This window comes from Cygnus olor, chromosome 17 (assembly GCF_009769625.2).
Source record: "Cygnus olor isolate bCygOlo1 chromosome 17, bCygOlo1.pri.v2, whole genome shotgun sequence".
NCBI classification, from domain to species: domain Eukaryota; kingdom Metazoa; phylum Chordata; class Aves; order Anseriformes; family Anatidae; genus Cygnus; species Cygnus olor.
In genome coordinates this window covers 6,742,616-6,768,741 of record NC_049185.1, presented here as the reverse complement: position 1 = coordinate 6,768,741, position 26,126 = coordinate 6,742,616, and the positions used below count along the sequence as shown (strand labels likewise).

Sequence of the window (26,126 nt, the reverse complement as noted above, 5' to 3'; positions counted from 1 at the left end):
GTAGTCACGGGCTGAAAATGTGTCTGCTGCTTGGACACCACACCTGCCTCCATCCTCTCCCTAGCCCACATCTCACATTGGTTTTGCTGATAAAAGCAAACAGGAGATTAAAAGCTATTTGCTGCCCTCTTCCGAGCAAACCCCGACTGCACGTCAATATGGGAATCATCTCGAGAAAGTCATTTATTCAGTGAGCAGAGCCCTCTCTCCATGCAAAAGCGATGACACTGTATGGCATCAAGCGGCTGTGACAGGGCAGCTTAGGAGCAATCAGCAGCTATGACAGACGGGGACGGCAGATCAATGTTACGCAGCCTAAACCGACAGTTATCCATAGAGGGCGTTCTTGGCGCGTTGGTTTGTAGCTCTCGGCTTAACGCTGTGGTATGGGAATATAAAGAAATACCTCGCAGCGTACTCTGTTCCCATAGTCACAAACGTTTCAGAACTGAAGCAGACCATGAGGCACACAAAGAAATGAAAAAAAAAAAAAAGAGACTTGTATATTTAAAGAGGGTGATTTGGTGTTTTTGTTGTTAGTTGGTTTGGTTTGGACTGAAACCACCCAAATCTTTCGTCTTCCAGCAGAGCTCTATCATATCCTTCCATAGAATATATACCTTTATTTAGATATACAGTATGTATGAATGCATTATCTTCAAAAAGAACCTTAACACTGCAACCTGATGCTTTCAAAGCATTTATTCAAGACAGCTAATCATTCATAGAAACCTATTAGAGTTTGTGCTCTCCATTCTTCTCCAAGTCTTAAAAAATAAAAAATAAATTAAAATAATAATAATAAAAATACTTGTGAGCCTGAGGGAGCCTCAGTTTTCATATGCAAATATACAAAAATGTAGAAGCCATTTCTAAACATATCTGAAATAGTTCTTCTCCCATGTACCCTAGGACAGATGAGATGTCCCACGATGTTGAATTACCACTGCTTTTTTTGGCACTCTCTCTGAGATGCCCTGCATACTTCAATCCTGAAGGGGAGTTAGGGTTTTGAAGAAGACCAGGTAGCCTCAAATTAATGACCATGAAAAATGTCTTTTGCAATTTGTAAGCAATGCAACAAATCCCAGACCAGGCTGCCACCAAGGCATCTATTAAATGATCCCATTTGGGCATACAGAAAGCACACAGCTGTGACTATGTGTGACTGGAATATGCCATTCTTCTACAGGACGTGCCTCCACAAGATCTTCAAGCACTGCTTAATTCCTGACTGTTGCACAGAATTGGTCTGTCTCAATGACCAAGCCCTGCAGTGAATGTTAGCAAATTGTTCTTTATGTGTACAAATGTGGTATTTTTATCCCACAAATGAGGGGCGCGGAAACTATCAAAGTCTATTTAAAACAACAGAGGTAAGTTCCAGGTGTCACGTGAACCCAGTCAATTTGTAAACGCTTGCAGCAATCCTGAGGCAAAACATAAACCTTATTGCTGTAAGGAGAAGGGACTTAAAAACTGATTTTCTGTGGGATTTTTAATTAAAATTCTCTAGGCTCCAAAATCAGCTTGTTCTGCTTTCAGGACTTGTTTGCTCTACAAGCCATGTAAGAATCACCATGCAGATACCTAAAAACCAGCACATTGGAAACAAAGAACAGCCACTGCGTCACCTACCAGCCATTTAGTCCTTTCCTTAGGTAGTGCTGACCTGCTTTGTAGACATCTCAGGTTTACAGTTTTGCACCATGAAGGCTGCAAACACATTTTGGTTCAGTTTCCCATTTTTTTTCAGCCAGTGTCTCTCAAAGAAAGACACTGCTTTGAAGCACCCTGAACTTTTGGCAATGCAGCAGCCTGTCCAGCAGGCCTGGCAGACCAACCCTGCATGCACAGGTGTTGGATTGGCTTTAATACCAGGAAAGAATTTGCAAGGAAGCTTTGCAACTATTTTTGCCCTATTTCAGCACTGTTTTTTCAGACCACTGTGCAGCCTTGGACAATCCCTTCCTTCAGCAGCAGCACAGCAGATCCTCCGCAGGGCAGTGGAGCAGGAAAGCATCTGTGACATGCAGCTTTCTAAGCCAGGAGAAGACAAGACGTGCAGGCTCTAGATTTATGGATTAGACATGCTACCATGGCCTACAAATCACTCTGCGCTCAGTGCCATTCATTATCACATTGCTATGGCTGTTCACATTCTTCACAGGTGCAAAAGATGCCAAAAAGGCTTTTTACCTTCCATGTGCCAAGACTTAATGATGCATAGTCAGGACACTGGGGCAAGTGAAACCGAAGTCAGCAATCATTCTGCCTCTGTGGGCACACCAAGTCCTGAAGGATTTCCAGAACCCCACAGCAGTGCTGACAGGCAGGCAGCTGAGCACTCACAGCGCCAGGATCGTGTCTGCTCCCAGTCCAGCCTCTCCCAGCACCTGAGCCCATTCCTGCAGCACTGTCAGTACCTGCCCACATGTACTATCAACATCCTCCAGCCCAGGTAAATTCAGCTGAAAATCTGCAGGCAAAACTGGGGATTCACCATGCCTCACTACCACGCTTGGCAGTGGCATTAGGCAAGCAAAGGTCTTTTTACATACTTTGTATGGATCAGAAAATAAAATGAACTTTGACAACAGGCACAAGGTAGCTAAAATAACTGCATAATTAACATTAAAAAAAAAAAAGAGAGAGAAGGGCTGGAAGGAAGACAATGGGTTGTGTGACTACTTTACAAATCTGCGTCTTGATTCTGGGAAAAGGACAGCAGAGAACAAGCCAGGAAAATAGTCTTTCTATTCCTGTGGAAAGTTTGTTCCTCAGGGAAGTAATAATAATAATAATGCTAGCATACTTAAAACCCAGAGATTTGAAAGTGTCACGGGGCCTCACGGAGCATCGATTTGGGCATCTCCTCAGGGTTAGCCCCCCAGCAGAGATTTGTGTCTGCTGTGCCATGGTGGTCGCTGGTGATATTGATCAGTCCCCGGCAAGAGGTGCATTGGCTACAAAACCCATCAATGCCCAATCCCCAGAATTTAAAAAAAAAAAAAAACTGGAGTGGAACTCCTTCACCCAGCCAGGCAAATGGCGGTGCAGAGGGACACGGGAAGAGAGGAAAGGGCGGGAAGAGGCCACCATGTCACTCACCTCACCTCAGCTCCATCCGGCGTCGGCCTTCAGCTCTGGCCGCTCCTGGCTCCACCTTCCCGCCTCAGACTCCACCTTCACACCTGGCTACCAAGCGCGGGGGGTCGCCTGTCGCCATACGGCATGCTATGGTGGCCCCGCGGCCAGCCCGGCTCCTTGCCGCCCTCCCCTCCTTCCTCCCCCTCACGGCTTTCCCCTCAGCAGCCCCCAACCTAAAGGTGCGAAGAGGCTGCCGGCGGCGCCCGTCCGGGCCGGCCAGGACCGCTAGGGGGCGGTAGCGGCCGTTAGGGGCCTTTAGGAGCCGTTAAGGAACCGTTAAGGAACCGTTAGGGCCGTTAAGAGCCGTTAACGACCGCCGAGGCTCGGCGCGAGGCGCCCCTTCCCTCAGCGCCGCGCGCGGCTGCCGCTTCCCGCCCTTTCCCGCCTCACGGTGCGGCGGCGCTGCAGAGCACGTGAAAAGATAATTTTAAAAAAAAGCCCCTTACAGCATCAGTCATCGTTGTTTTATTTCAGTTTTGCTTCGTTACAAAAAATATCTGAGGCATAATAACCGGCAGTGGGCACGTTAATGGGTTCTGCAGCTGGAGGCCCCAACAAGCGTGTCTCTGTGGGGACAGGGGCAGCGCCAACATGGCCCCGAGGAGCCTCTGGTGCCACAGCTCCGGGCCTGGGGGGAATTTCTCAGGAACACTGGGGCCCGCTCTGACTCAGGGCAGCTGAAGTCAGTATTAACACTAGCAGTAGATTAAAAAGAATGAAGATGGGGTAAACGGGTAGGCTATTAAACGTTCCCCCTCTCTCCCACAGAAGAATAAAACATACGCTTGAGGCAAGAAGAAGGCAAGAAAAAACATCCTTTCTGTTTAACTGATGGAAAACTGAGGCAGGAGAAGACTTAAATCGCTTGTCCAGAGTTACCAAAGCATTCAGTGGTAGCACCAAGGAAAGCGTATTTCTCTGTTGTCCCAGTCCAGTATCCAGTTCACCATCCACCTCTGTCCTGGCCTGACCCAGTGCAACCACAAGCATCGTGGAAAGCACAGCTGAAATACACTAGCACAGGAGGGACCAAGCGCTGCAGCCCCTAAAAGCTTGTGAGCCATTTGAGTCAGTTCTGGTTGCTGTAATTTATGGTTTCCATAGTCTACCAAACCAGATTTACTTCCAGTTCAGAAAAGCAATGAAGATCATGCTGAAGAGTTAAAAAAAAAAAAAAAAAAAAAAAAAAAAAAAAAAAAAACATTAAGAAGCAAAAGATCTGCTCTTTGGAAACACAGCAAGTGCCTGATCAGTTCCAAGTCCTGCTCTGGACTGCAGTCAGGATCAGATGCTGCACAAAACGGTCCCCTCTGGGTATCACAACCCACGTGGCTTTGGCATAGCAACATCCAAGGGGGACAGGGACCCTCACTCTGCTGATGTCAATCACTGTTGTAGGGGCCAGGTATCTGCATGCTGGTGTAGATCTTGGGTGGTACTCCGGGCTTCGGCAGTCATCCTCCGAAATCTCCGCAGGTAGAGAATGATGAAGATGACCAAGATAGCCTGGACTAAAAGGAGAATGAACAAAAAGAGCTGAGAGAGGAGAGCCAGGGTGCAGTACCAGTGCTGGCACGTGGAAACGATCTCATCTTCTGTCAGATAAGCGATGATCCGGTCCTGAAGGTGAGCTGGGGAAGCACATCTCACATCCCTGTAAAAGGTCCGGTTCTGCTGCCACTGGAGCCAGGAGCGCAAATAGAGGATGTCACAGTTGCATTCCCAAGGGTTGCCCTGCAAGTGGACTGTCTGGAGGTTCTTTAGGTTGTCAAAGAGCCCATTGGGAATAGAGGTGAGACTATTGTAAGCAAGGTTGATAATTTCAGCTGATGGCCGGAAAGCAACGGGTAGTTTTGTTACAGTTAGGCCTTTTGACGTGCAGTCAATAATGTTGGTGGCACATTTGCATGGCAGAGGGCATGTAGGTATCACAAGTGGGAGGAAGCCAAGGAAGGGCAAGAAGAGAATCCCTCTGTTCATCTTCACCTGCAAACACTCCCCCACTGAGAGTGGGTGAGGTAGAGATCAGGCAAGTAGACACCACAGACTTTGGGACTACAAAGATCTGAAAAGAACAGAGTTAAAAAAGGTGTTGTGAAAAATCTTGGTCTTTCATTACAAGAAAGGCAATACTCCTGGTCTTTCCAAACATGAGCTTGGGCAGAGATATGAGCAGATGAATGCTGGGAGGCTTAGTTGCAGCCATCAAATTTTCACTAGTCCTCAGAAGCATACAAGAGCTGCTGGTACTTTCAGCATTACTACAGAACAATTTATAGGGAAGCCAAGAAAATTCATGTCAGGAAGTAAAAAAATAGAATATGAAACTGCTCATGCCTTATCATAGTACTGAATTACATCTGTAACCAAAACTGTTGTAAACTGCAAGAGGAGATTCAGAAATAAATTTACTGTTACTACAAGTAAAAAAATAGTCTTTCCAGTTTTGAATAGACACGATAAAACAGTCTGCAGGCAACAGAGAGGGTGCTGACCACTGGGAGGAGGTCTGTGGAGCTTTTCACACTAGACATTGCTCCTGTAGATGCATAATCTGAAGCTGTGACCATGCTGGGAGACAGTTCATTGACCCATGTCTTTGTATTGCAGTCTCATGCCATCACTGAACACAGCCCGCTATAACTTATTTAAGAGAATACTACACGTGCCTGCAATGAGGCACTGTTTTTTCATGCAATCTGTCAAACGAAAGAAGGAAAGAAGGAAAGAAAGGGCAGAAAGGAGCTTTGTTGACTTACCAAGGCAGATCAATCCTTGCTTCCTTGCTGGCTTTACAACACAAGAGAAAGGTCTTAAGGCAGTCCAGTCAGTGCAGGAGTGTTTGCAGCTGCATAGCCGAACCCCCGAATAATCCCCTTGCAGCTGGCTCACAAGATAAGGGTCAGGCTCATCCCAGGGACACCTCCCATATGAGGCCTTCCTGCAAGTTTGCTGCATGTCACCGGAAGCCGAGCCTTCATTGAGCAAGTCTTCCAAGAAATGGGAGCTGGCACTGCTTGCAAAAATGCGTTTGCTGGCAGAGATGCTGACAGCACCGATAACTCTGATTCTGTGCCCACGTGCTCTAGGTAACAAGTAGACCAGCAGTGCAATGCATTCAAGTATGCTGAGGATGATAACAGCAAAATATACTGCCCAAGTGTTTCCTTGTTATTCTTGTACAGGCAAAATATCTGCAGGGTGAAGACTTTGCCTTTCACCACTGTAAGTGGATGAGAAGGGCTTCCTCCACGTTATTTTCTCAGGTTTGAGCCTTTGGCTCTTGGAAATACAAGAGATAAAGCACAGCTGTTAGCACTTGCCCACTTAACAGTCAGCCAACAAAGTCACAGACCCTTTGAGGAATCCTCTTGTGGGTCCAAGTGCTCTGCTTTGTCCTCTGGCCCTTTGGAACAAGGCAATTTAATTTCTTATGTTGAGCACCTCAGGACTCACAATAAGCATCTTGTATGTGCCGAGTTAGCCTCAGAGCCATGTAGAGCAACAACAAATCTATGCAGAGAATCTGCTCAGAAATTCCAGTCCTGGCTGCTCCAAATGCTAGCTGTTCAGCCTTGCTCCTGTGCAGTTTGGTGAGGGGGAAGAACCCTTCCCCTCCCTTCACTCTGGAGGAAGTTTGGGCACTGGAATAAGAGAGGATCACGCTGAATCTAGCAGCGTTTCTGTAGAGAGGCATGGAATTTGTGGACCTTATAGAGCTCAGAATCAGCTGGAATGTGATAACAACTCTGGGTGATGCCTTACGATAATTTCCATAAGCTTAAATATATCAATTTTATGTAAGTTTCACAAACTTCCTGAAATTATTTCTCTTTGCAGTAAGCTAGAGAAGCACACTTTACCTGCAGCTTTTTATCCCTGAATAGCACTAGGATGAGAACTAAAGGAGAGAAAATACCTGCAAGAGGAAGCACCTCGTTTTTGTTTAGTCCAGAGTCACTTCCTTTGCATGACATCCCTTTTCTCCACCATTTTTTCTGGCCTTTTCTTTTAAAGATGATTCACTGTGAATAGAGCCAGGGTACGTACACCTCATGCATAGAACCAAGCAGGCCAGACAAGGAGACAAAGGAGGACACCATTCTAACAGAAACATCACCAAGTCTCAACTGCAAAGTAGTAACTCAAAACGTACTTCAACATGGAAGGTGATGTTACTGGTTTGTTCTACAGTCCGTGAGCACCGTGGCCTTTGGTTTCCCATCTCATCAGGAAGACTATATTTGGCAGAGTGGTGAGCCCTAGCACTTTGCAGTGTGCTGTCCCTGAGGTTTCTCTTGAAGCAGTGAAACGCGTCTACTCCTAATAAGCACTGGAAAGTCTGCTGAAAGAAATGGATTTCCAGAGACTTCATTGCTGTCAGTGGTTGAGCCAAGGAAAAAGATCCACCATGTTCTTGCATCCTTTCTTGATTATTAGAGGTAAAATACAACTCTTAGCATTTCACTGTCTACGCCAAAATAAAGTTGGTTGGTTCCACAGGAAGGACAACAGACCGGGGAACACTGTTCCAAGGGACTGGTCTTTTGATAGCTAAGTGACTTGGCAGCTTTCAACAAGTGAAGCTTGCATTTACTGAGAAAAATTGACCACATCCTTCATTCAGAATTTGCATCACACACATACTTGAACAGATAAGTCCAAGGGTCAAAAATATTCTCAGGAAATGTAGGCATAATTTTGTCTTCCTGAGGTCATCACACCTTCACAGACATTTTCTGCAATGGGCCTGACTCCAGACATTAGCTATGCTACAGCCTAAGGCCACCCGAACTACATTGTGAAACTGTTACCCCACTGAACCCAACTCTCCATTGCCTTGCAGCGTGCACACAGTACTCAGCATAATGTGGGGGAACTCTGGTGGTTCAGAGCAAAAACAGTGAACAGCCTGAATGTGCTGATGTTAGGAGAATTTAGGGTGTAAACAAAAGTGGAATGTGGCCCTAACCATGGGAGAATCTCTTTGTGATGCTCTAAAACAATTAAGCTTTACACTTCTAGTAGGCTGGAGCAGATCATTCCAGTCGTTTCACTGTGGCAGGCAGGCAGAGTGGCAAAGGGATCTTGGGCTAACAAACTAACCCATTTTTTCCTGCTTTATGCTTGGGAGCAGCCTTAATACAGCAGGGTAAGTTTGCCCAGCCACAGCCACATCTCATTTATTTGGGTGGTACTTTATTCACAGGCAGATGTTCAGGCCAGGTGTGGCATGGAGCTAATCTAGAGCCAGACCCAGCCTGGCTATGCACACAGCAGACAGCAGTGATTCTTTGGCTACTTACAAAATGGATTTCCTGGGATTGGATCCTGCCCAGCTGCTCATTGCTGATTTAGACACCACTCCTAGGGGAAGCTTAAAGACAGAAGAACTTCAGGATCGTCTTGTCTAACTTCTGACATAAACACAGTCCAGAAATCCCATGCCTGCCTGGAGCCTGCTCTGATGGAACTGGATAAAAGGACAGACAGTTTTGCCCTCTCCTGTCCATAACGTATCACCAATGCTGCTGAAGGGGACTGAAAAATCAAACAGAAAGAGGTTGGTTTTTTGAATGTATTTATTTCACTGATCAATTCAGGTAGTAAACATTATTAATAATAATAACAATAATAATCATTTAATAAAATGGATATGTTTTAAAAGGTTTCATTTTTCTTTGTTCACAATGACAAAATGTTCAAACAGAAATTTACAAAAAAAAATATAATAACCCAACAGACAGACGGGAAACAGAGAGCTTAGGAATGGAGTTGGGGGTGAGGAAGTCACATGGTAGGAGCAAGCCAGTGTTAAAGCGCAGCTGGGGTTGTGAGGAAGAGCAGGGAACACCATTGCACAGCACGAAACATGGGACCCCCTCCTTCTCTGGGGGGAGGCATGCGGGGAGGCAGCAGGAAGCTCCACACAGGCAGGACCAGCACAGCAGCAGCACAAAGGAGTTCATGCCACAGCTCCCTCCCTAGTCAGGCACAAGGTCTGAGACGTACCAACAACCCCAGCTGCAGCCCAGGACAGACAGCTCTGCGGAGCGGGACGCAGCCCCTGCAGTGACTAGCTCGGCAGGGCAAAGCTTGGCAGAGGCGTGGGAATGGGCCTGGGAGCGCAGGGGTCGCACATGAGACTGCGGAGGGTTTGTGTGAGGGGAGGTGTTAGACTACCTTCCTATCCCCACTTCTCACTGCCAAAGCCAAATGGCTGAGCTGCATTTGTTCGGGAGTCTCTTCTTGGCTTACTGTGCAGCTCGATGCAACAATACAAAACATTCATCCTTTTATAAACTGTTGTCACCTTCCAGGCCAGAGTCTGGATCCCTAGTGCCCCAAAAAGTCAGTCCCTAATCCCTTGCCAGGCAGCCCCCCAACTCTGATGCTCTGGGCAGGGAACCTCTGACATAGGGATGTGCATTTCAACAGTACCCCTGCCCCTCTGTAGAAGTTGTGTCTCTAGTGCCTCACTCCTATGCATTTTGAATAAGTGCAGCTCAAGCCATCTTCTGCAGCTGGTAGTTGAAGACTTCAGCTCTGTAAAGAACAGAGCTGACGCTATCAACTTGATCTAGAAGCCATGTGCACTGAGCTGATGGAGACTTCCTCACCCAGAAGGACAAGGCAGATACACACTCAGCAATCCTGCCTGCCTGCGACCAGAGTACCCTGTGCTCTCACCAGCACGCAGCACAGGATAAAAGCTGTCTGCCCTCTTATGTCCATGCTAAAGGGTAAAGGTCTGCTTTTTTTTCTGAGAGTTAATCTGTTTGAAAGAGGAACATCTTTACCTGAATAGTGCTCATCTGCAACAGAACATCCTCCTAACAGACAAAACTCATGTAAGAAAAGAGAGGGGACAGGTACTGCAAGCTGTTTCCAGTTACACTACCACGGATAAAGTTGAGAACTCAGCAGTCCTCCTGCTTCCAACAGCAGCAAAGCAGCTCTAGGAAACCTGGAGGAAGCTCCTACCTCAGGTTACTCTGTCGCTGAGGCAAGCGCATTGCAGAAAGAAAGGCTGTATTTCCTCCTTAAGCACCTGACCCTGGCATGTTACTGAAGACAGGCTGAGCCCTTTCCTTCTCCTAGGCTGGCACTGTCAAATGTCACTTATGAGCCTGATACAGGGGAGAAGGAAAAAAAAAATGTTGGGACAGAATAGCTGCCTTCACCCTTGCCCTGCTGAGCTCATCCCCAGTGCCCCTGCTCCACTTCTCACCCCTCTGAGGCAGCAGAAGGGCACTTAGGAGAGGTTTGCCTTGGACGCTGCTCTTGCCCAGCTTGCACATTTCTGTCAGTGGGCTTTCACCCTTGCTTTGTCTTTCCACACTGTGTCAGGGTGTCTCCCCTGCCCCTACAGCCCATGTTCTAGTTGAACAGAGGTTCTGTACAGAGAATAACCTGAACCTGCCAGCCTCTGCACCTCCTAGACAAGCCCTGATCAGGGCTCTAAAGCCCCACAGGGGGAATCAGATAAACGCAGCACCTAACAACAGTTACGGGGCTTGGCTATTCCTGGCCAATGCTGCCTCCTGCCCAGGGAGGTCTGCTGGGGAAAGCCTGAGATGGAGGAGCTGATACAAACAGGGAAGGGAGACAGGGAAATCAGGCTGGCAGCCAAAGGAACAGAAGGGTCCAGCCCATGGCAGCGCTCCCTGGAGTTGGAGGGAAGAGCCAAATGTCTCTCACTCCAGCAGCCCTTGATTCTCTGCACACACGGCAGCGTTGCTGGTGAGTCCTGCCCTGTCAGGCACATCACACTCCAGGGCTCTCCTCTGGCTGGACTGGAAGTTAAAAATACTGCAGGAAGCAGAAACAGGACAGAAGCTGCTACCAAAAAAGCGCTCTTATCTCTGCCCAGCAGATCCACCAGCTTTCCCAGCACTGAGACAGGAAGAGAGCGGGGCTGGGGAGGGGGAGAAGGGCTGAGTCTCAGGGGAAGGGCAGGGTAGGAAGCGCCAAGTCTGCTGGGCTGTGCTCAGCCCAGTGCAGTGACACTCCTGTACCTGCCACACTGACCCACAGCAGCTCTCCACGGCCCCCTGCCACCCCTGGCTCCCTGCAGTGGTCTGCCTGGCCAGGCAGCTTGCAGACCTCTGGTACGAGCCTTCAGAAACTGCCCCTTTCCTCAGGAGAAGCTCAGAGTGACCAGAGCTAAACCATGAGATAGCCTCACCCAGCCACTGCAGCGCCCTGCTGTAGTGCTTCTGTCAGCCCCTCCAGCCTGCCATGGGAGGAGAGCACGGCTGGCAGGCTGGGGAGGTGTTCGCTCCCATCATTGCTGGTAATCCTCAGTAACTCATCCTCTCTGCCAGAAAGACACAACCGAGGGCAGTGGAAGCTGTTTTATTCTAACCAGCCCCTTGACAGACTCAGTTCCTTGCCACTCAGTGCAAAGTTCTGGAGTTCGTAGGAAAAACAAACCCGGCCATCCAACCAACTGAAGGCAAACCAGATAACCCAGGCAGGAAACCAGACAACCAGCAGGCCCCCTGGGCAGGTCAGTGCACAGAGAACCCCCCAGTCCCTGCTCTCTGGTCCAGAGGTGGCCCCTGGCAGCGCAGGTTGAACTCCCAGGAAGGAAGATCTGCCTTTACAACACTTGTGCTGGCCCTGGACAAGGGGAGTGGGGAAGGGGGCACAGCACCTCAGGTGGGAGTAAACATCTACGTGCATCGACACAGATATTCTTCAAGTTCGTACACCAGAGAAACCAGGACTTTAAATACCAGAGCATTCCCAAACAAGAGATTAGTACATGGGAAACGGAGATCTGTTTCTTTTCTTTTTTTTCCCCTTTTTAAGATGCCTTAAGAGACTTCCCAGGCTAGTTCCTTTTGAAAAAAAAAAAAACAAAACGAGAAAAAAAGAAAAGAAAGAATAATAAAAAAAGAAATACACATCAGTAAACAGTTAAGTGAACAGCCTTCTCCACAACCCAGCTGACCGCAAAGCCAGCATTGCTGCTAATAAATTAGAGGGTGCGGGTGCAGCTCTTGCCCACAAGTCTTTATACAATGGGAAACCTCTTTTTAAACGTCCACAGCTCTTGCCAGACTTCGGTTGGTCGCTGAGGGATTCCCTTTGCCCTCCAAGTACCTGCATCTCACTGATCCTGCATCTGCTGCTGCATCTTCTGCAGCATTTCTTGCATCCGCCGTAGCTGCATGAGACAGAAAAGAGACGATCAAAGATGGATCTGCTGGGGCTGGTGATCTGCACTGGGGGCTGGCATCATGAAATGAGTTTCTGGTTCCCACCGCCCCCAACCACAGCCAGCAGGTGACAAGTCTATCAAGCCTAGCAGGACAGCTGGGCAGGGAGCCCAGTACATCCCATCTGCACCGCACAAAGCCACAGGGCCAAGCCTCAGGCTCTCCATCATGCCTGACAGCCAGGCGCCTCCAGCCACAGTGGCTGACCAAGACAGAGGTCCTGGACAAAGAGGCTCGCCCTGAGTGGTGCTGATTAACAGCGTAACAGGCATGGGGATGACGGGGTAGTCCCTTGGGGGTGACAAAGGGATTTCTCAGAGAAGACTAATTCCTGCCTGAGCACAGAAGCATCAATGTCTGGGGTGGTACAGAGCCACACTTCCCTGACAGGGGAAGGTGGGCACAACATCCAAATCCTGCCCTCCACACCAGGAGGAGCCCGCAATGGTGGGAGGCAGGAGTGGGAAGCCCCAGGACAGCCTCTGTGGGGCAATCCTGGAGAATCAGATTTCAGCTCCAATATTAAGGCAGCCCAGGCAGAAATGGGTCTCACCTCCTCGTCCTTCATTTTGATCAGCTTCTCTGTCTCAGTGTCCGGTGTTGGGAGAGGCAGGATAGGAATTGGGCTTTCTATCCTGTTGTCCTGAGTCAGCTTGCTGGAGAGACAGAGAGAGAAAAGAGTCAGTTATGCTTCAGGCTGTCCGGCTTTGGTGTCACCACATGATGGCATGATGGCAGACCTGCCAGCAATGTGGCAGCATGCACCCAGCCACGTGGAAGGGCTATGGGGGCAATCTAGCACATAGGTGTAGGATGCACTTGGAGAAAACCCAAACCAGGATTACACCAAGAAAAAAAACAGGCAGAAAGAGCTGGCAATTCTGACCACTTTACGTAACAGCATTGGAAAATTTAGCAGGGACATTTACAGCCAATTTCTATCTAACTATCAGCATCTCTAAGCCACTACATGCACACCATGTTGTGGTGTTTTTTTGTTTGTTTTTAAGGAAAATAAAACCAGAGGAGCAGCTTAACTGCTGCAAGTCTGATAACAAAGCCTGGTCCCTATACTCAAGAGGTGGGAGGCATGACAAAGTGCTGGCAGGGGACAGAGGAGGGAGGTGACTTTCTTCCAAAAGCTGGAGGAGCTCTCCATAGAAAAACTGGGAATTCAAGTTGCCACTTTCTGGCTTTCACCACTTGGAGTCACCATTTGCTCATTATTGAGCCAATTCCAGCTCTGGAACTTGTTATCTCCTCCCAAAAGTTTCTTCAGAGAAGAACTCATATTCCACTGCTAGAAATGGCCACGCTGGTTTTCGCTGAGAAAGAAGCAGCCATGGCGTGAGAAACAGTACCAGAATTTTAAGCCGAGCAATTGCTTTTTCATCACTCTGTTCTTTTAATAGATACACAGCCTGTCTAAATAGCAACTGTGACACTTCTGACAGATCTCTAGTGTTTCACATGGTTATTTTGGGACTCCCTGTTATCACTGTTGAAAAAGACAGGCTCATCTGCTATGCAAAAGTACTGGGATACAGCATGTGTGAGCAGAACGTGCCAACCTGCACATTTACACACATGCTGGGCTGTTCCTCGGTGAAGTGCAGCTATTTCTGCTCTGCAACGTGGCAACATGCAGTCACCCAGCCAGTTCAGGCAGGAAGTGAAGGGGATGGTTTACAACAGAAGAGCCAAAACCTATTTACACCTAAAATTTGTCACCAATATTTCAGTCATGGAAGGGAGAAGGAAAAGATATGACCTTCAAATGAAAAGCCCATGAGTGTTCTCTGTTTTCTGATCTCTGTGATTAGAACTACAGAGAATCTAATGCAACAGCAAGATAATGCAGAGAAATCTTTGGAGATGTGATAAGACTCTTGCTAATTGCTTAGGCTCCGTTGTCTGAGAAACAGCAGCATCCCAAGAGTCATGCTGTCTTTTGGACAGAACTGCAGATTGCAGAATGCCTTCTTCTTTGGCAATGCACATAGCAATAACCCACCAGAGAAATGGTTTATCTCACGTTTCATTAGGCTGGATGCATTTCGCCCAGTGCTAGGAACAGCTCTTCTAAAGAGCATTTACGGCCAGGCCTATTTCCCAAGATCTGTGTGGGGAATCCTTGGACAGGAACATGGATTCTCAGAAGCATCCTCACCATGAGCTAAGGCCGTGGGAGACAAGCTTGGATGTGCTGTATTACTTCCCAGGGCCATTCCCCAGAGAAGCTATTCTGAAAAAGCGGTCCCCGCTCCACAGAGTGAGGTACCCCTGCAACCCCCAGGCAAAGTGGGGGACCCACCTGGTCATTTGCTGGATGCACTGAGCTCGGTAGTTCTCATAATGGACATCACAAGTGACATCCTTCAGGTCGTGCATGTGTGTCCGAATCAGCATGTTCCGCAGCTTCACAAAGTCACAGTGCGCCTGATTTTCCACTACAAAGCAAAACCAGGAGAGCACCTGGATGTCATACCTCGTCAGCCCCATCCAGGGAGTCCCTTCTCACTTCTCTGCACCAAGGCCTGGAATAATACTCCCCCAAGGGCCCCTTCCCCATCCATTCCCATTCTCTCCCTCCCAGTGCTGGGGACTTCCCCCCTGAGCCCAGCACAGGCCTCGATGGAGCTCTGCGCTCCTCGACCCTGAGGCCAGGCTGCTGAGGTCACTGCGTTCCCAGGACTTTTTCTGGGTAAGAGGGTTAATTAAGCACATATAGCAGAGCCCTGAGAGAATGCTGCTCCCAGGTACAGTGAATGTCATCATTATAACCCAGTGAAAGCAGCAACTGCTGGAGACAAACTGGCCATCTCCTCAGACCTTAGGATTGATTGAAAGGCCACTGTAGGCAGGATGGTTTCCACCAGGGATCTTGAATCAGCCCCTGAGGTGCAGAGCCATTAGCAGGCAATAGACTAGAGAGCTGAAAAAGCTGCTGTTACCATGGGGAGCCAGGCCCCAGGCAGCCCTGTGGGAGTCTGGGGGAAAACGTGCTTGGTAGCTGTGCATTTGCCATGGTAATCTCCATTTCTCTCTCTGCAGGGCTGGGGGAAGCTGGCTGTGTGAAGCCCAGGGTTTCACAAAGCTGATCTCACTGCCAACTACCAACACTCTGACAGGTACAGCCCACTCAGAAGACAGCAAGAGAGAAGAGCCAGCAGCTGGGCAGCCCAAGCAGCTGACACCAACCCACAAGTGCACACAGAGGATTTGGGGATTGAAAGCTGCAATATCTAAAGCAATGTGCCAGCACCGGGGAGTCAGCAACAGCAGCAAAAGCCATTCCAGGGTTTTTCTACCTATGAAATTTCTCCCTTGAGAAGGGGAGAAAATTAGGGACAAACACACTGTGTGGCACCACAGCCTCCTGCCCTCTAGGTCTCGCTGCGGCTTGAAGGAACCTTCGCAGACTCAGCTCCATCCCCATAGCGGTGGCACCACATTCGGGCTCCTCCCTGGACGTGTGTTGCACAATGCACCATGGTTTCAGGGGCAGGGTGACTGCTCTACATGCAGCAACAGAGCAGGCAGCTCCCAGCACCTCTCTGTACCCTACCTTGTCCCCTGCCACGTGCCAAAGGTCGCACAGTTGGTCAACAGTTGGTCAAGGCTGCACAGAGGTGAACTCCCCACTGCAGTCCCTGCTGTACGTGCCCACCTCTGTCCTTGCCCATCCCTCCCTGCCCTGTGCTCAGTGCCAGGACCAGAGGCACTGTGCTTACCTTCCACAATGCCCCACGGGTACAGCCGTCCACGGACTCGCTGGCCTTTTGCCTCCACCACTGTGTTACTGCCGATGACAGCAAAGGGAGCACTCTCCTGGAACGAGAGGCATCGCTGAGCCTGTGGCTGCCCACACATCCCTCCTCCGAGGGCCGAGCTCAGGCAGAGCAGAACAGGAGGATGAAAGCATTGACAGGAAGGGCACGGGGATATCCACGCATCCCACGGCATGAGACAGCACAACACAATTATAGAGAAAAGCCTCAGGCACTAGGATCTGAAGGCAGCTTGATTCCCAGCCTGACATTCTCAGCTGTCCTGAGGAACACTGTTTCTGCAGGTGCCTGCATCTCTTTTTTGAGGGGAAACACTACAAGGAAGTCAGAGCAGAGAGGCTGGGACATCAAACAAGTGGGACAATGGAGGTCAAGAGCTCATCCAGGCAAGGAAGTACAGGCTGTGCTCCTCTCTGCTCAGAGCCCATGGCCTTTATCTGGCAGGAGAAACAAGGCCATACTGCACGCACACACTCAGCTTAGGAAAGGGTCAGGCCTGGACTGCTGGGGCCTCCAGCCAGGTCTGGGTGATCCTGCTGTCTCCCCCACACAACTGATGTATCAGAGTGGGGATGAGGCCTCCTCACCCACAAACTGTTCTTAGTTGCTGATGGCTTCGCTCAGAAATAGGTGCTTACAAGTATCATACAACCCAGCCTCCACCTTATACAGGCTGGGGTAGACCAAGGAAAGACTGACATTGCCTGGTAGGACACCTGAAGTCCCGTGTCTTTATGCTGCACTTCATGGCACCAGCAAGGACATCAGCCCTCTTCTCCAGGCCACCTACCACGTGAGCCAATATAGGTTGCCTCCTGCGTATCAGCAGCACAGCACGGGACTTTGGCACACACAGGGCAGCTCTGGCTCCTTCCAGAGCAACCAGCGTACCCAAGAGCCAGACTCTGCAGTCCCTTGATGAACTGATTCCTTACCTTCAGCTCTCTATCTTGCTGCTTGAACTCCTCATCTTCGTCAGAGTCACACTCAGGAAACTGATATACTTTAATGCCAAATTTGTCAATCTCTTCCCGGATCTGCGTCCATGCAAGACAAGAACAAAAAAAATGCAGCACTGAACAACACAGAAATGCTGAGTCTATTCCCTGTTTGTACTGCCATGTTTCCTGTAGAGCTGGCTTCTCTGCAGACACCACTTCCCTTCTCACAGGTATCACATAGCACTGCTGCAATTAGATCTGCAGGTACTATATATATATATATATGTATATATATACACACACGCGCATACACTATAAATATATATGTGTACACACACTTTTTTTTTTTTTGCAGGTATACTGCTTTTCTCCTTCCTCAGCATATCCCTGCCACCATTTCAGGTATGCCCCTGTAGAGAAACACCATCTCACCCTCTCTTTTAGCTTCCGGATCTCAGAGGGGATCAGGCAGTCAGCTTTGGCAATGAGCGGCACAATGTTGACCTTCTCATGCAGAGCCTTCATGAACTCGACATCCACAGGCCTCAGCCTGCAGCAGGGATGAGGAGGGATGTGGTTAGCAAGGACACAACGGGCAGCTCCCCCTCCAGCCTCTCCCACTTCACCCATCAGCCCCAGCAAGAAGGGAAAAGGACAGCACTGTCACAAGAGTCTGGGGCAGCCCTCAGCTAGGGCTGTGTCTTCAGGAAAGCCGTCTCAGATTTTAGATGCTGAAACACATCATGCAGACACAGGCTGAGCATTCACCTTACAGAATAAATATTGCCCAGGCCACAGCCACGGACCTCCTCCTGGCTGCCCCGTGCTGCAGGGAGCCAGCATGGCTGCTCCAGGCTAGGCTGGGACACAAGCCAGCAAGGTCTGGCAGGGACTGAAGGCAGCTTAAAACTCCCTTTCCTACCCATCAGTCAGGCTTAGGTAGATAGGAAGATACAAGTCTGTGTGGCACTGCTTCTCCTGATTTCTCTCTCAGGCCTGTGGCCTGTTTTTGATCAGCTCTGCCTGATCATGGGTAGTCTGTCATGTCAGCGAGGAGGGAGGCTGTGTAGGACTCAACAAGGGGAGCAGCTGGATGGCTCTTCACCTGTGTCAACAGCCTGGACACTGGACACAACATACTACGAGGCAATCCTGGGGCACAAGGGTCTTCCCCCCAGCCTGAGTCATACCCCATCCCAGAGCGGGGTGTCTCACCCGTGCCCGAAGGGCGAGATGAAGTAGAGGCAGCAATGCACTCGGTTGTCCTGGATGTTCTTCCTGTTCAGGCCGCTCTCATCACGGAAATACTGTTCAAACTGCTGGTCGATGTAGTCAGTGATGGGCTTCCAGCTGGGAACGAGAACTCAATCAAAACCAAATCACGTGTGTAACAGGACACTGTCTCCAGGGACTATGATGCAGCAGCATCCCGTCCCCACTGCCAAACCCCTTCCTGTGAAGCAGCCACAGAAAACAGATGTGGCCAAGGACTAAGAGTAAGGCAGCGCTGGCCTGCTCACCACTCAGTGTTGTTAACAGCATCTCCAAAGCCTGGTGTGTCCACTATGGTCAGCTTCAGCTTGACGCCCTTCTCCTCAATGTCCACTGTATGCTTCACAATCTCCACTGTCTGGTTGATTCTCTCTTTGAACAGGAATACATGAGTTAAGGCCAGCCATTAATGGTGGGGATCCCAACTCACACCCATGACGAGATGCTCCCCCCTTATCACTCAGCACAGGGACTAACACGGGTTTCAAAAAACCTTGACCATCCTCTAAGAAGCATCAAGGGAGGGGTGGTGAGGGAGACCAGCAGCAGGGGGACAGACCTCTGAGAAGGCACACAAACTTTCAAACTGCTTGTAGCCCAGCTGTTCTGAACATGTCCAGTCACTTTGGAAAGGGAATCCCTACCACACACTAGCACCCAAGAACAAAAGACTGAATCAAGGAGCCAAAGGACTGGTCCTTAGGATGGTACAGACTTGGGGATACAAGAACCCATTTGACCCCCTTTACCCCAACTTACCCTCTGCATTGAGGAGCTTTCTGTCTTTGTAGAGATCCGTCAGGAACAGGCTGTTCACGAGCGTGGATTTGCCCAGACCTGACTCTCCTAATTGACAGAGTGCAAAGGGGAGGAGGGAAAAGCAAACAACATGACCCACTAATTGACTTACAAATGAAACTCTGAACAAGGCTTTGAATCCTGAGCCAGAGGAAGTGAGAGATATGAGCTGTCTGGAGCTGTTTATGGGCATTACGTTTTTCAGCAGTGGGAGGCCTTTTACTGCAAGAAATCTCAATCCTTGTATAAAACCATCCTCCCTTCCCTTCCTCTCCCGCAGTTCCTGGCTGGTCCTGCCTTCACCACCCACCCAACCGCTCTGATGGAGAAGCTCAGCGCTCACTTGAGAGGGCTACAAGTGGTCAGGGTGGTCCCCCTCCACACACCCACCATGCGGCCCAGCCTCCTCCATCCACGGCAGCCTCACCTGCAACCATCAGGGTGAAATCGAAACCTTTCTTCACAGATTTCCGGTGGACCTGGTTCGGTAGAGTGGCAAAGCCCACGTACTGCTTCTCATGGTCCTGCAGGGCAGAGGCGGGCAGGAGAAGGTCAGGGTGTGCCACCACTCCTGCTTGAGCATCACAAAGCAACAGGGGATAGGATTCAAAGGATTCGAAAAGCCCTGAGGCAGAGCCAAGGGGTGGAGGAAGGATGGGTCCCTGCCCCAGCAGCAGTGTGGGACTCAGGGACTAGGCTCAGGTACTCCTGCCCTTCCTGCAGGTGCCTGGTGGCACCGAGAGCCACCTCCGCGCAACCACTGCCTGGATCAGCTGCTCTCACCCGCACACAGGACCAGGCACAGCCTGCCTCCCCACCACAGAGCAGATCTGGGGCTGCTGCTGACAAATGTATCTTATAACTCTTTGCTGCTTCTGCACAGTCACCGCTCCCCAGGTCTTTCAGAGACATTCGTGCACCTCTCCCAGCAGAGGCATGCAGCATGCAGCGGAGGGCTCTGTGTAATTAGCAAGAGGGGCTCGAGGTGTCCTGAGCCACGGCCAGATGAAGGCACGGTGGCTTGGCTTCTGCGTGACCTGGGAGGGGATTATTTCTTGCTGTGTCACAGCCACTCCTGGCTGAGTAAGAGGAAATCCTGCATAATCTCTGTTGTAATTTCTGAAGAGACTAAAGTTCAAGGAGCATGGCATGGGGGAAGATGCACAGGATGGGGGAAGATGTGCAGTATCTCTGCCTAGATAAGGTGCTTTTGGTGACAGTATTTACACACGGTATTACTGGAGGATTACTTACTGCCCTACCAACGCCCAGACCCCGCTTCCTGTCACTCAGCACTCTTACCGCAAAAAAGCCGCAGCCACCCCGAGGCCTGCTGTGGGCCCCGTACAAGTGCACCACACGCACGCAGAGAGCAGCACGTCCAGCGGCACTTCCCGAGCACACAGCACGCATCCTGCAGCCACCAGCAAACACCCAGCCTGCGCTGCGTCCCGGGGTGCACCCCAAAGGTGAACACAGCTCGTCTATGGGGTCCACAGACCTGCTCCAGCTACTCCCCACGCTGGGCTCAGCACGTGGTCCTCCGCTCACAGCCTGGGTGGCTGCAGGTAGCTGCGGGCTGCATGGCTCCAGCCAGCCAGCTCCACCTGAGCACCCCTGGGGTTTCGCAGCGCGCTCCCCCCACAGCAGTGTGTTCCCCTCCCCAGGGCCCATCGAAGCTGAAGGGTGGACAGAGACCCTGGCAAACACCTCCCTTCTTACAGGCTTTCCAAGCTAGACCCAAACACCTGAGCTAAAGACATCACAGACTCTGCATTTCAACATCACAGAATAAGTACACCCCTGGGATTCACACCGCAGGCAAATCTACGGAGCCAGGAGTTCCTCCGAACCAGCCCTGGCTCCCACCCGGTCACACACCATCAAGCCGGCCTCCCTGCAGCTCTCTGGCACTGGTTCTCCAGGCACGGTGGGGAAGGTCTCTATTCCCAAGGTTAACTGGCTCCATTCCTGGGCATGCACTCACACAGGTCACTGCCCTGTGTGTCGAGCTTAGGGCAGTGCTGGCTCTCACCTCTCATGGCGTGCTCAGGCCGACGGACACTGTCACTGCCTTCTAGAAATTCACCTTTCGTTTGGGTCTCAGAATTGGTCTCTTTTGCCCTGACAGAGGGACTGTGGGCTCTGGTTTTCACCTCACTTCCATGTTAATGTGGCAACGCTGCTTTACCACCCCACAGTTCAGAAAGGCAGGAAGGAACAGCACAAATAAATTAGAGAATTACACAGTGTCCAAAGCACTCTCCTGACAGCTCTAAGGGCTGAGTTAAAAAGCATTGGCATCCCACAGCAGCAGTACAGCAAGCAGTGAGGCCCCAGGATGAAAAGTGACGGCAGCCACTTACAGGAAAGCAATGTCTGCCTGGAGACACTGCACGGCCACCCAAAAGACTCTGCAAAGGGAAGACACAAGGTGTGCAAGGCAGGGTGAGAAATGTGTTCACAGCAAGATCAAGAAAACAAGATAAAACGGCCCCCTTCCACCCTTTCTGGCTGCTCTGGTTCCTGGTGAAACACAATCACAAATACAACCAAGGCGCACAAGTAACAGCCCGTGCCTCGCAGTGCATGGAGCAGCGAGTGGCACAGATGTGCAGCGTCCTGCCCCTTGTGCCAAGCTTTGCTTCAGGAGCACGAAAGAGACCTGCATCAACCTTTATCAGACTTTGGAAAGGCAACGATTACCTGCTCTCTGCAGTGACTTTACATGCCAAACAGCAATAGGCAGACACAATAAAACCGTGGCTGAGGCTTGGGGTGTGTTTCTGTTTCTTTGCTTTTTAAGCTAGATGACTAAAGGCTGACAATGGAGATACTGGGAAGCTGAGCTCTGGTGCAACCCTGCTTACTTCAGCCAAGTGCAACTGGCTGAACCTGATCTCTTGTTTCTGTTCAGCCCAACCAAGAAAATGGGGACTTATTGTAGCTCCAGTTACTTCCCCATAGCTCAGTGGAGTCAGGACAGTTCGCAAGAAGTGAGCAAATCCCAGCTGGTGCAGGATGCTGCCCTTTTCCCATGGCTCATGTGGTCATTTCCCTCGGAATAAGACAGAGCAGTGCTGAGCACAAGGTCAAGGGAAGGGCTTCCCTCTCACAGGGGAAGGCAGCCAGAGATGTGAGGGGAATAGCCCCTTCCCTGGCCATGCCCCCCTCCAACCAGCCACAGACACACTGTGGAGACCCGGTGGCAGCCAGCGCGTCTGTGAAGGGAAGGGCCAGAGATGCAGGGCCAACAGAGGGGTGATCGCCTTCTTTAACAGCCATCCTCTTGGGAACAACAGCTCGGCCCCTGCACTGCGGTCAGCCTGTCCCATGGTTCTTCCCCAGCTTTAAGGCACCCAGCATGTGCTCCCATCCTGGCCGTGTCAGGCACTTGTGACAGGCACACTCACCTGGGCTACAGCCACCTTCACTAGCGTGCCAAGATCAACGTGGTGTGTAAGGAGCCCAGGTACCCTCCTGAGCCCGGTGCCTGCCTTCCTCAAGGCTCTATGCCACTCACCACCTTCGTTAGTGCACAGCATGGCTGCTGGCTGCAGAGCAACTGTGCTCAGGATGCAGAGCCCTGAAGGGGGCAAAGGGGGATGGGAGGGCTGGTGGAAGAAGGCAGGTGGCTTTCTGCGTAGTGAAAAGCTGAAATCCATTAATCAGATGGCAGACTTTGACTGAGGGGCCTCCTAGAGGCACCACAGCGCCCTCCTCATGCTCCTGACCCCAGTGAGCAGCTCCCATCAGGCTGACAGGGGCCAGGACAGCTGGGCATGGAGCTGTGCTTCCCTCGCCAGCCCCAGCTGTCAGGAAGCAGCCCCGCCAGCAGCGCTCTGCTCCGCGAAGCCCCTCTCCCCAGCACCCTCTCCTCATGCTGCCTTTGTTCCCGTGCCTGGGAACGTGTCCCGCGCACCGCAGCAGAGGCCACCAAAAACGTGGCTGACCTCTGGGGCGCTGTTACAAACCAAAGCTTCCCAAGCCAAGCAAAACACATCTGTGCCCTCCCTCAGCACACGCACTGCGGTTTGCTGAACATCACAGTGACACGCCGTGTCCTCACATCCTCCACCACCCCGCCGAGGTGCTGAGGTTCCCTGGCACACAGTGAGGTCAAGCCAAGGAACAAAGCACTGGTGGGTTCAGGTCCTGTTCCTATTTGGTCTACAGATCCCCATGACCGAGGTGTTTTGGGGGCTGTCTGCACTACCACGGAGAAAGGCAGGAAGGCAGCAAGGACTCCATCGCCCCTGATTCTTTCCTCATCTCCCTTGTGGATGTGCTGCTCAAAGCGATCCAGATCTCATGTGATTTTGCCACTTATCCTGGGGATAAATGAGGCTTGCAGAGTGCATTCAAAAGTGCTAAAATTAAACACCATAGGATTACAGAAAATCTGAAGAATGGCTCCTACCCTATCTCTGGAGCAAACCCCAGAAATGGTAAAGCTTGTGATGGGGTCCTGATGAACCTGCCCCCACCAAGGCCCCAAATATTCTATTCAGACCCTTCCTCTGAACCCTACAGAGCATGATGCCACTGTGCTGCCAGCCACAGCACTTTGGGGGGCTGCAGTTCCCCCCCTCAGGGCTCTGTGCCCGTTACAGCACAAGCTGCCCAGCTCTCTCCCGGCCGCCCTTCCTCCAGCCGTTCCCCTCCGGCCAGGCACGGCCGCCGCCACATCTGCATCTGCACAAACCAGCAGGGCCCATTCCCAGAGGAGGGGCAGACCTCTGCATCCTTTCATTATCAGAAAGCTGCATAAATTAATGACACAAACAGCCCCCCAGGGGATCCCCCATGTACATCTGCCTCCTCAGGCCCGGGGCTGAGTACGGAGCATTAGCCAAACCACCCGCCCACCAGTGTTCGGTGCAGCAGGAAGAAAACTGGCTAGCAAAGCACGGCTTTAACATAACGCAAACCAGGCTGCTTTGGGGCACATGCACAGCGCTAGCTCGTGCCCCGAGCCCCCCCAAGCGCACACGCCATTCAGAGCAGGGAATCGCCGTGTGAGATAACTGCCCAGAAATATGGCACGCATCTCCTAGCTGTCCAGCCTGCTCCTCCGCCCTGTGCCCGCGGGGCTGCTCCCCTCCCTGAGTTGCCCGCAGGGTCCTTCTGTCCCCGGCCATCTCCCCCTTACCGGCTTCCTTCCGCTCCTCTGCTCCTCAGAGGTCTCATCTTGTGCCGCACACGTCTGCTCGGGCACCATCCTCCCCCCGCCTGTCCCCGCTGCTCCCTGGCTCGCAGGGTGCTATAAATACATCCCCGTACCTTCAGCTTGGCTGGGTGGCTTCGCTGTGCCTGCGTCCGGGGGGAAAGCAGCCTCTCCACTAACCGCTCCTGAATAATGATCGAATCCATAACCGCGGCCGGCAGGACGGACAGCCACCGCAGGCCAAGAAAAAAAAAAACCCAACCCATGTGTTCCCTCCCAGCCTTCGCTAAATCCATGCGGCAGCCCCCCCGCCCACGCATGCACACACACGCAGGGCTGGCTTGGCTCGCCTCGGCGGCCCGCGAGGCGAGGAGCAGAGGCGAGCGGAGGAGAGGAGAGGAGAGAAGAGGCAAGCGGGCTCCCACGGCAGCTGCCCGGGATTTCCTGCCTCTGCCTGTGCTGCGGGAGGAGCCTGCCAGCGAGGACAGGACAAAAGCCACCACGGCTGCAGGCCAGAGCCAATGCCTCTCGCTCTGCCAGCCTCCCGCAGAGAGGTTTTGCATGTACCGGCTGCTGTCCCAGCTCCGAGTCTGACTCCTCGGGTCAGCCGGAGGGTTTCTTGGATGTCCTGGTACAGTCAAGACAAAGGTTTGCTGCAAGGAAACTGCTCTTGGCAAAAATGTGCTGCTTCTGGCTGTGTGTACGGAAGACTAAGGGGTCCAGAAAATTCCCAAAAATCTGACTCCAGACTTACCCCCCTGGCCCCAATCCTGGTGGACATGGGTCCCCCTCCACACAGTGCCAGTCCCTCTCTATTGTCCAGTCCAGGCACTATTGGAGCTTCATTTGAATCCACGTGTAACAGGCAGCTGGTGTGTTCTGCACCTTATAGCAACTGTTCCAGCTTTGGAGAAAATTCAAAAAAAAAAAAAAAAAAAAGAAGTATCTGTGCGTTTGTTAAGCACAAGTAGCCAGCCTAGTAACAGCTTAGCATTCACAGAAAAATCATTTAAGCTTCAAGTTTAGGATTTGAACCCACATATAAGACCTGCACTTCAGCTTTTCTATGCAGCCATAGAAACTGAACATGAATTTATTTGAAACAAACACTTTTAATCTCATATAACCACATGATCCCAGAATCTGGGGGTTAATATCATGGCACTTATAATAGAGCCACACGAGATGGCAACACTGGTGGTGCTGGAGGAACCTGCAACTTGACACACGGGTTCCTGAGCAGCTTTCTGCCCACAAACAGGGCAGGATGCTGGCTCCCCGCTACACTCCTGCCTCTCTCCCAGCCCCAGCTCCTGCTGCTTTTCTGGGAGCCGCAGGTTTCCAGCAGCAACTGTAGAGAGCACGGGATCAGTGGGGCTGCCCTGCTCAGCCTCAGGCTGCAACCCAGGGACCCAGCTTCACACCCCATACGGCTGATAGAAGGTTCTGCCGCAAGGTACAGAGATACCAGGAGATCTCCAGTGGCCTGGAGTCTGGGAGCAGCTGCAAGAGTAGAAAGGTCTTAGATGCTGGGCTTCTGCACATACCGTACTGGGGGGAGACTGGACACAGAAAAAGAACGATGTTTTACCTACACTGCCATCCTGCAAGCTGAGGAAAGGTGAGGAGTTGCAGGCATGAGGTTCTAGAGGCTGAGAAACATAAGAGGGAGAACTGGGAAACAATCCCAGAGAGGAAAACTCCCTCCCTGTGGCAGCTGTGATATCACATGCACAAAGCCTTTTTCCAAACGACCTTGCCCTACCGGTAGCATCCTTAA

General features: G+C 51.0%; 3 protein-coding genes and 1 long non-coding RNA gene across 10 annotated transcripts in view; 1 reads left to right on the top strand and 3 right to left on the bottom strand.

The window, feature by feature from the left end:
• Positions 1 to 3,577, bottom strand: part of TBX1 (T-box transcription factor 1) — a 183,571-nt gene extending 179,994 nt beyond the window's left edge. The window contains exon 1 of the mRNA XM_040576668.1: positions 3,112 to 3,577. The gene's annotated coding sequence lies outside the window, so the exon portion shown is untranslated. The remainder of the gene's footprint in view (positions 1 to 3,111) is intronic.
• Positions 3,578 to 3,750: 173 nt separating this feature from the next.
• Positions 3,751 to 4,368, top strand: LOC121079434. The gene is made up of 2 exons (XR_005825032.1): positions 3,751 to 3,832; positions 3,919 to 4,368. It is a non-coding gene; the product is annotated as an uncharacterized LOC121079434 (long non-coding RNA).
• Positions 4,369 to 4,536: 168 nt separating this feature from the next.
• Positions 4,537 to 5,130, bottom strand: GP1BB (glycoprotein Ib platelet subunit beta). The gene has a single exon (XM_040577577.1). The coding sequence runs from the start codon at positions 5,128 to 5,130 to the stop codon at positions 4,537 to 4,539; it is 594 nt and encodes a 197-aa protein (XP_040433511.1).
• Positions 5,131 to 8,714: 3,584 nt separating this feature from the next.
• The window catches only part of SEPTIN5 (septin 5), a 43,725-nt gene continuing 26,313 nt past the window's right edge, over positions 8,715 to 26,126 (bottom strand). For 5 of the 7 annotated variants that reach the window (XM_040576677.1, XM_040576679.1, XM_040576678.1 and 2 more), the window contains 10 exons: positions 19,607 to 19,703; positions 19,141 to 19,227; positions 18,630 to 18,753; positions 18,325 to 18,459; positions 17,542 to 17,659; positions 17,104 to 17,205; positions 16,112 to 16,208; positions 14,692 to 14,827; positions 12,931 to 13,033; positions 8,715 to 12,325 (listed from right to left, as the gene is read on the bottom strand). In XM_040576677.1, the coding sequence (XP_040432611.1) occupies positions 12,269 to 12,325; positions 12,931 to 13,033; positions 14,692 to 14,827; positions 16,112 to 16,208; positions 17,104 to 17,205; positions 17,542 to 17,659; positions 18,325 to 18,459; positions 18,630 to 18,753; positions 19,141 to 19,227; positions 19,607 to 19,703 (1,056 nt within the window). In that variant the 3' untranslated portion in view covers positions 8,715 to 12,268. The other 2 variants (XM_040576674.1, XM_040576676.1) reach the window with 2 other exon arrangements.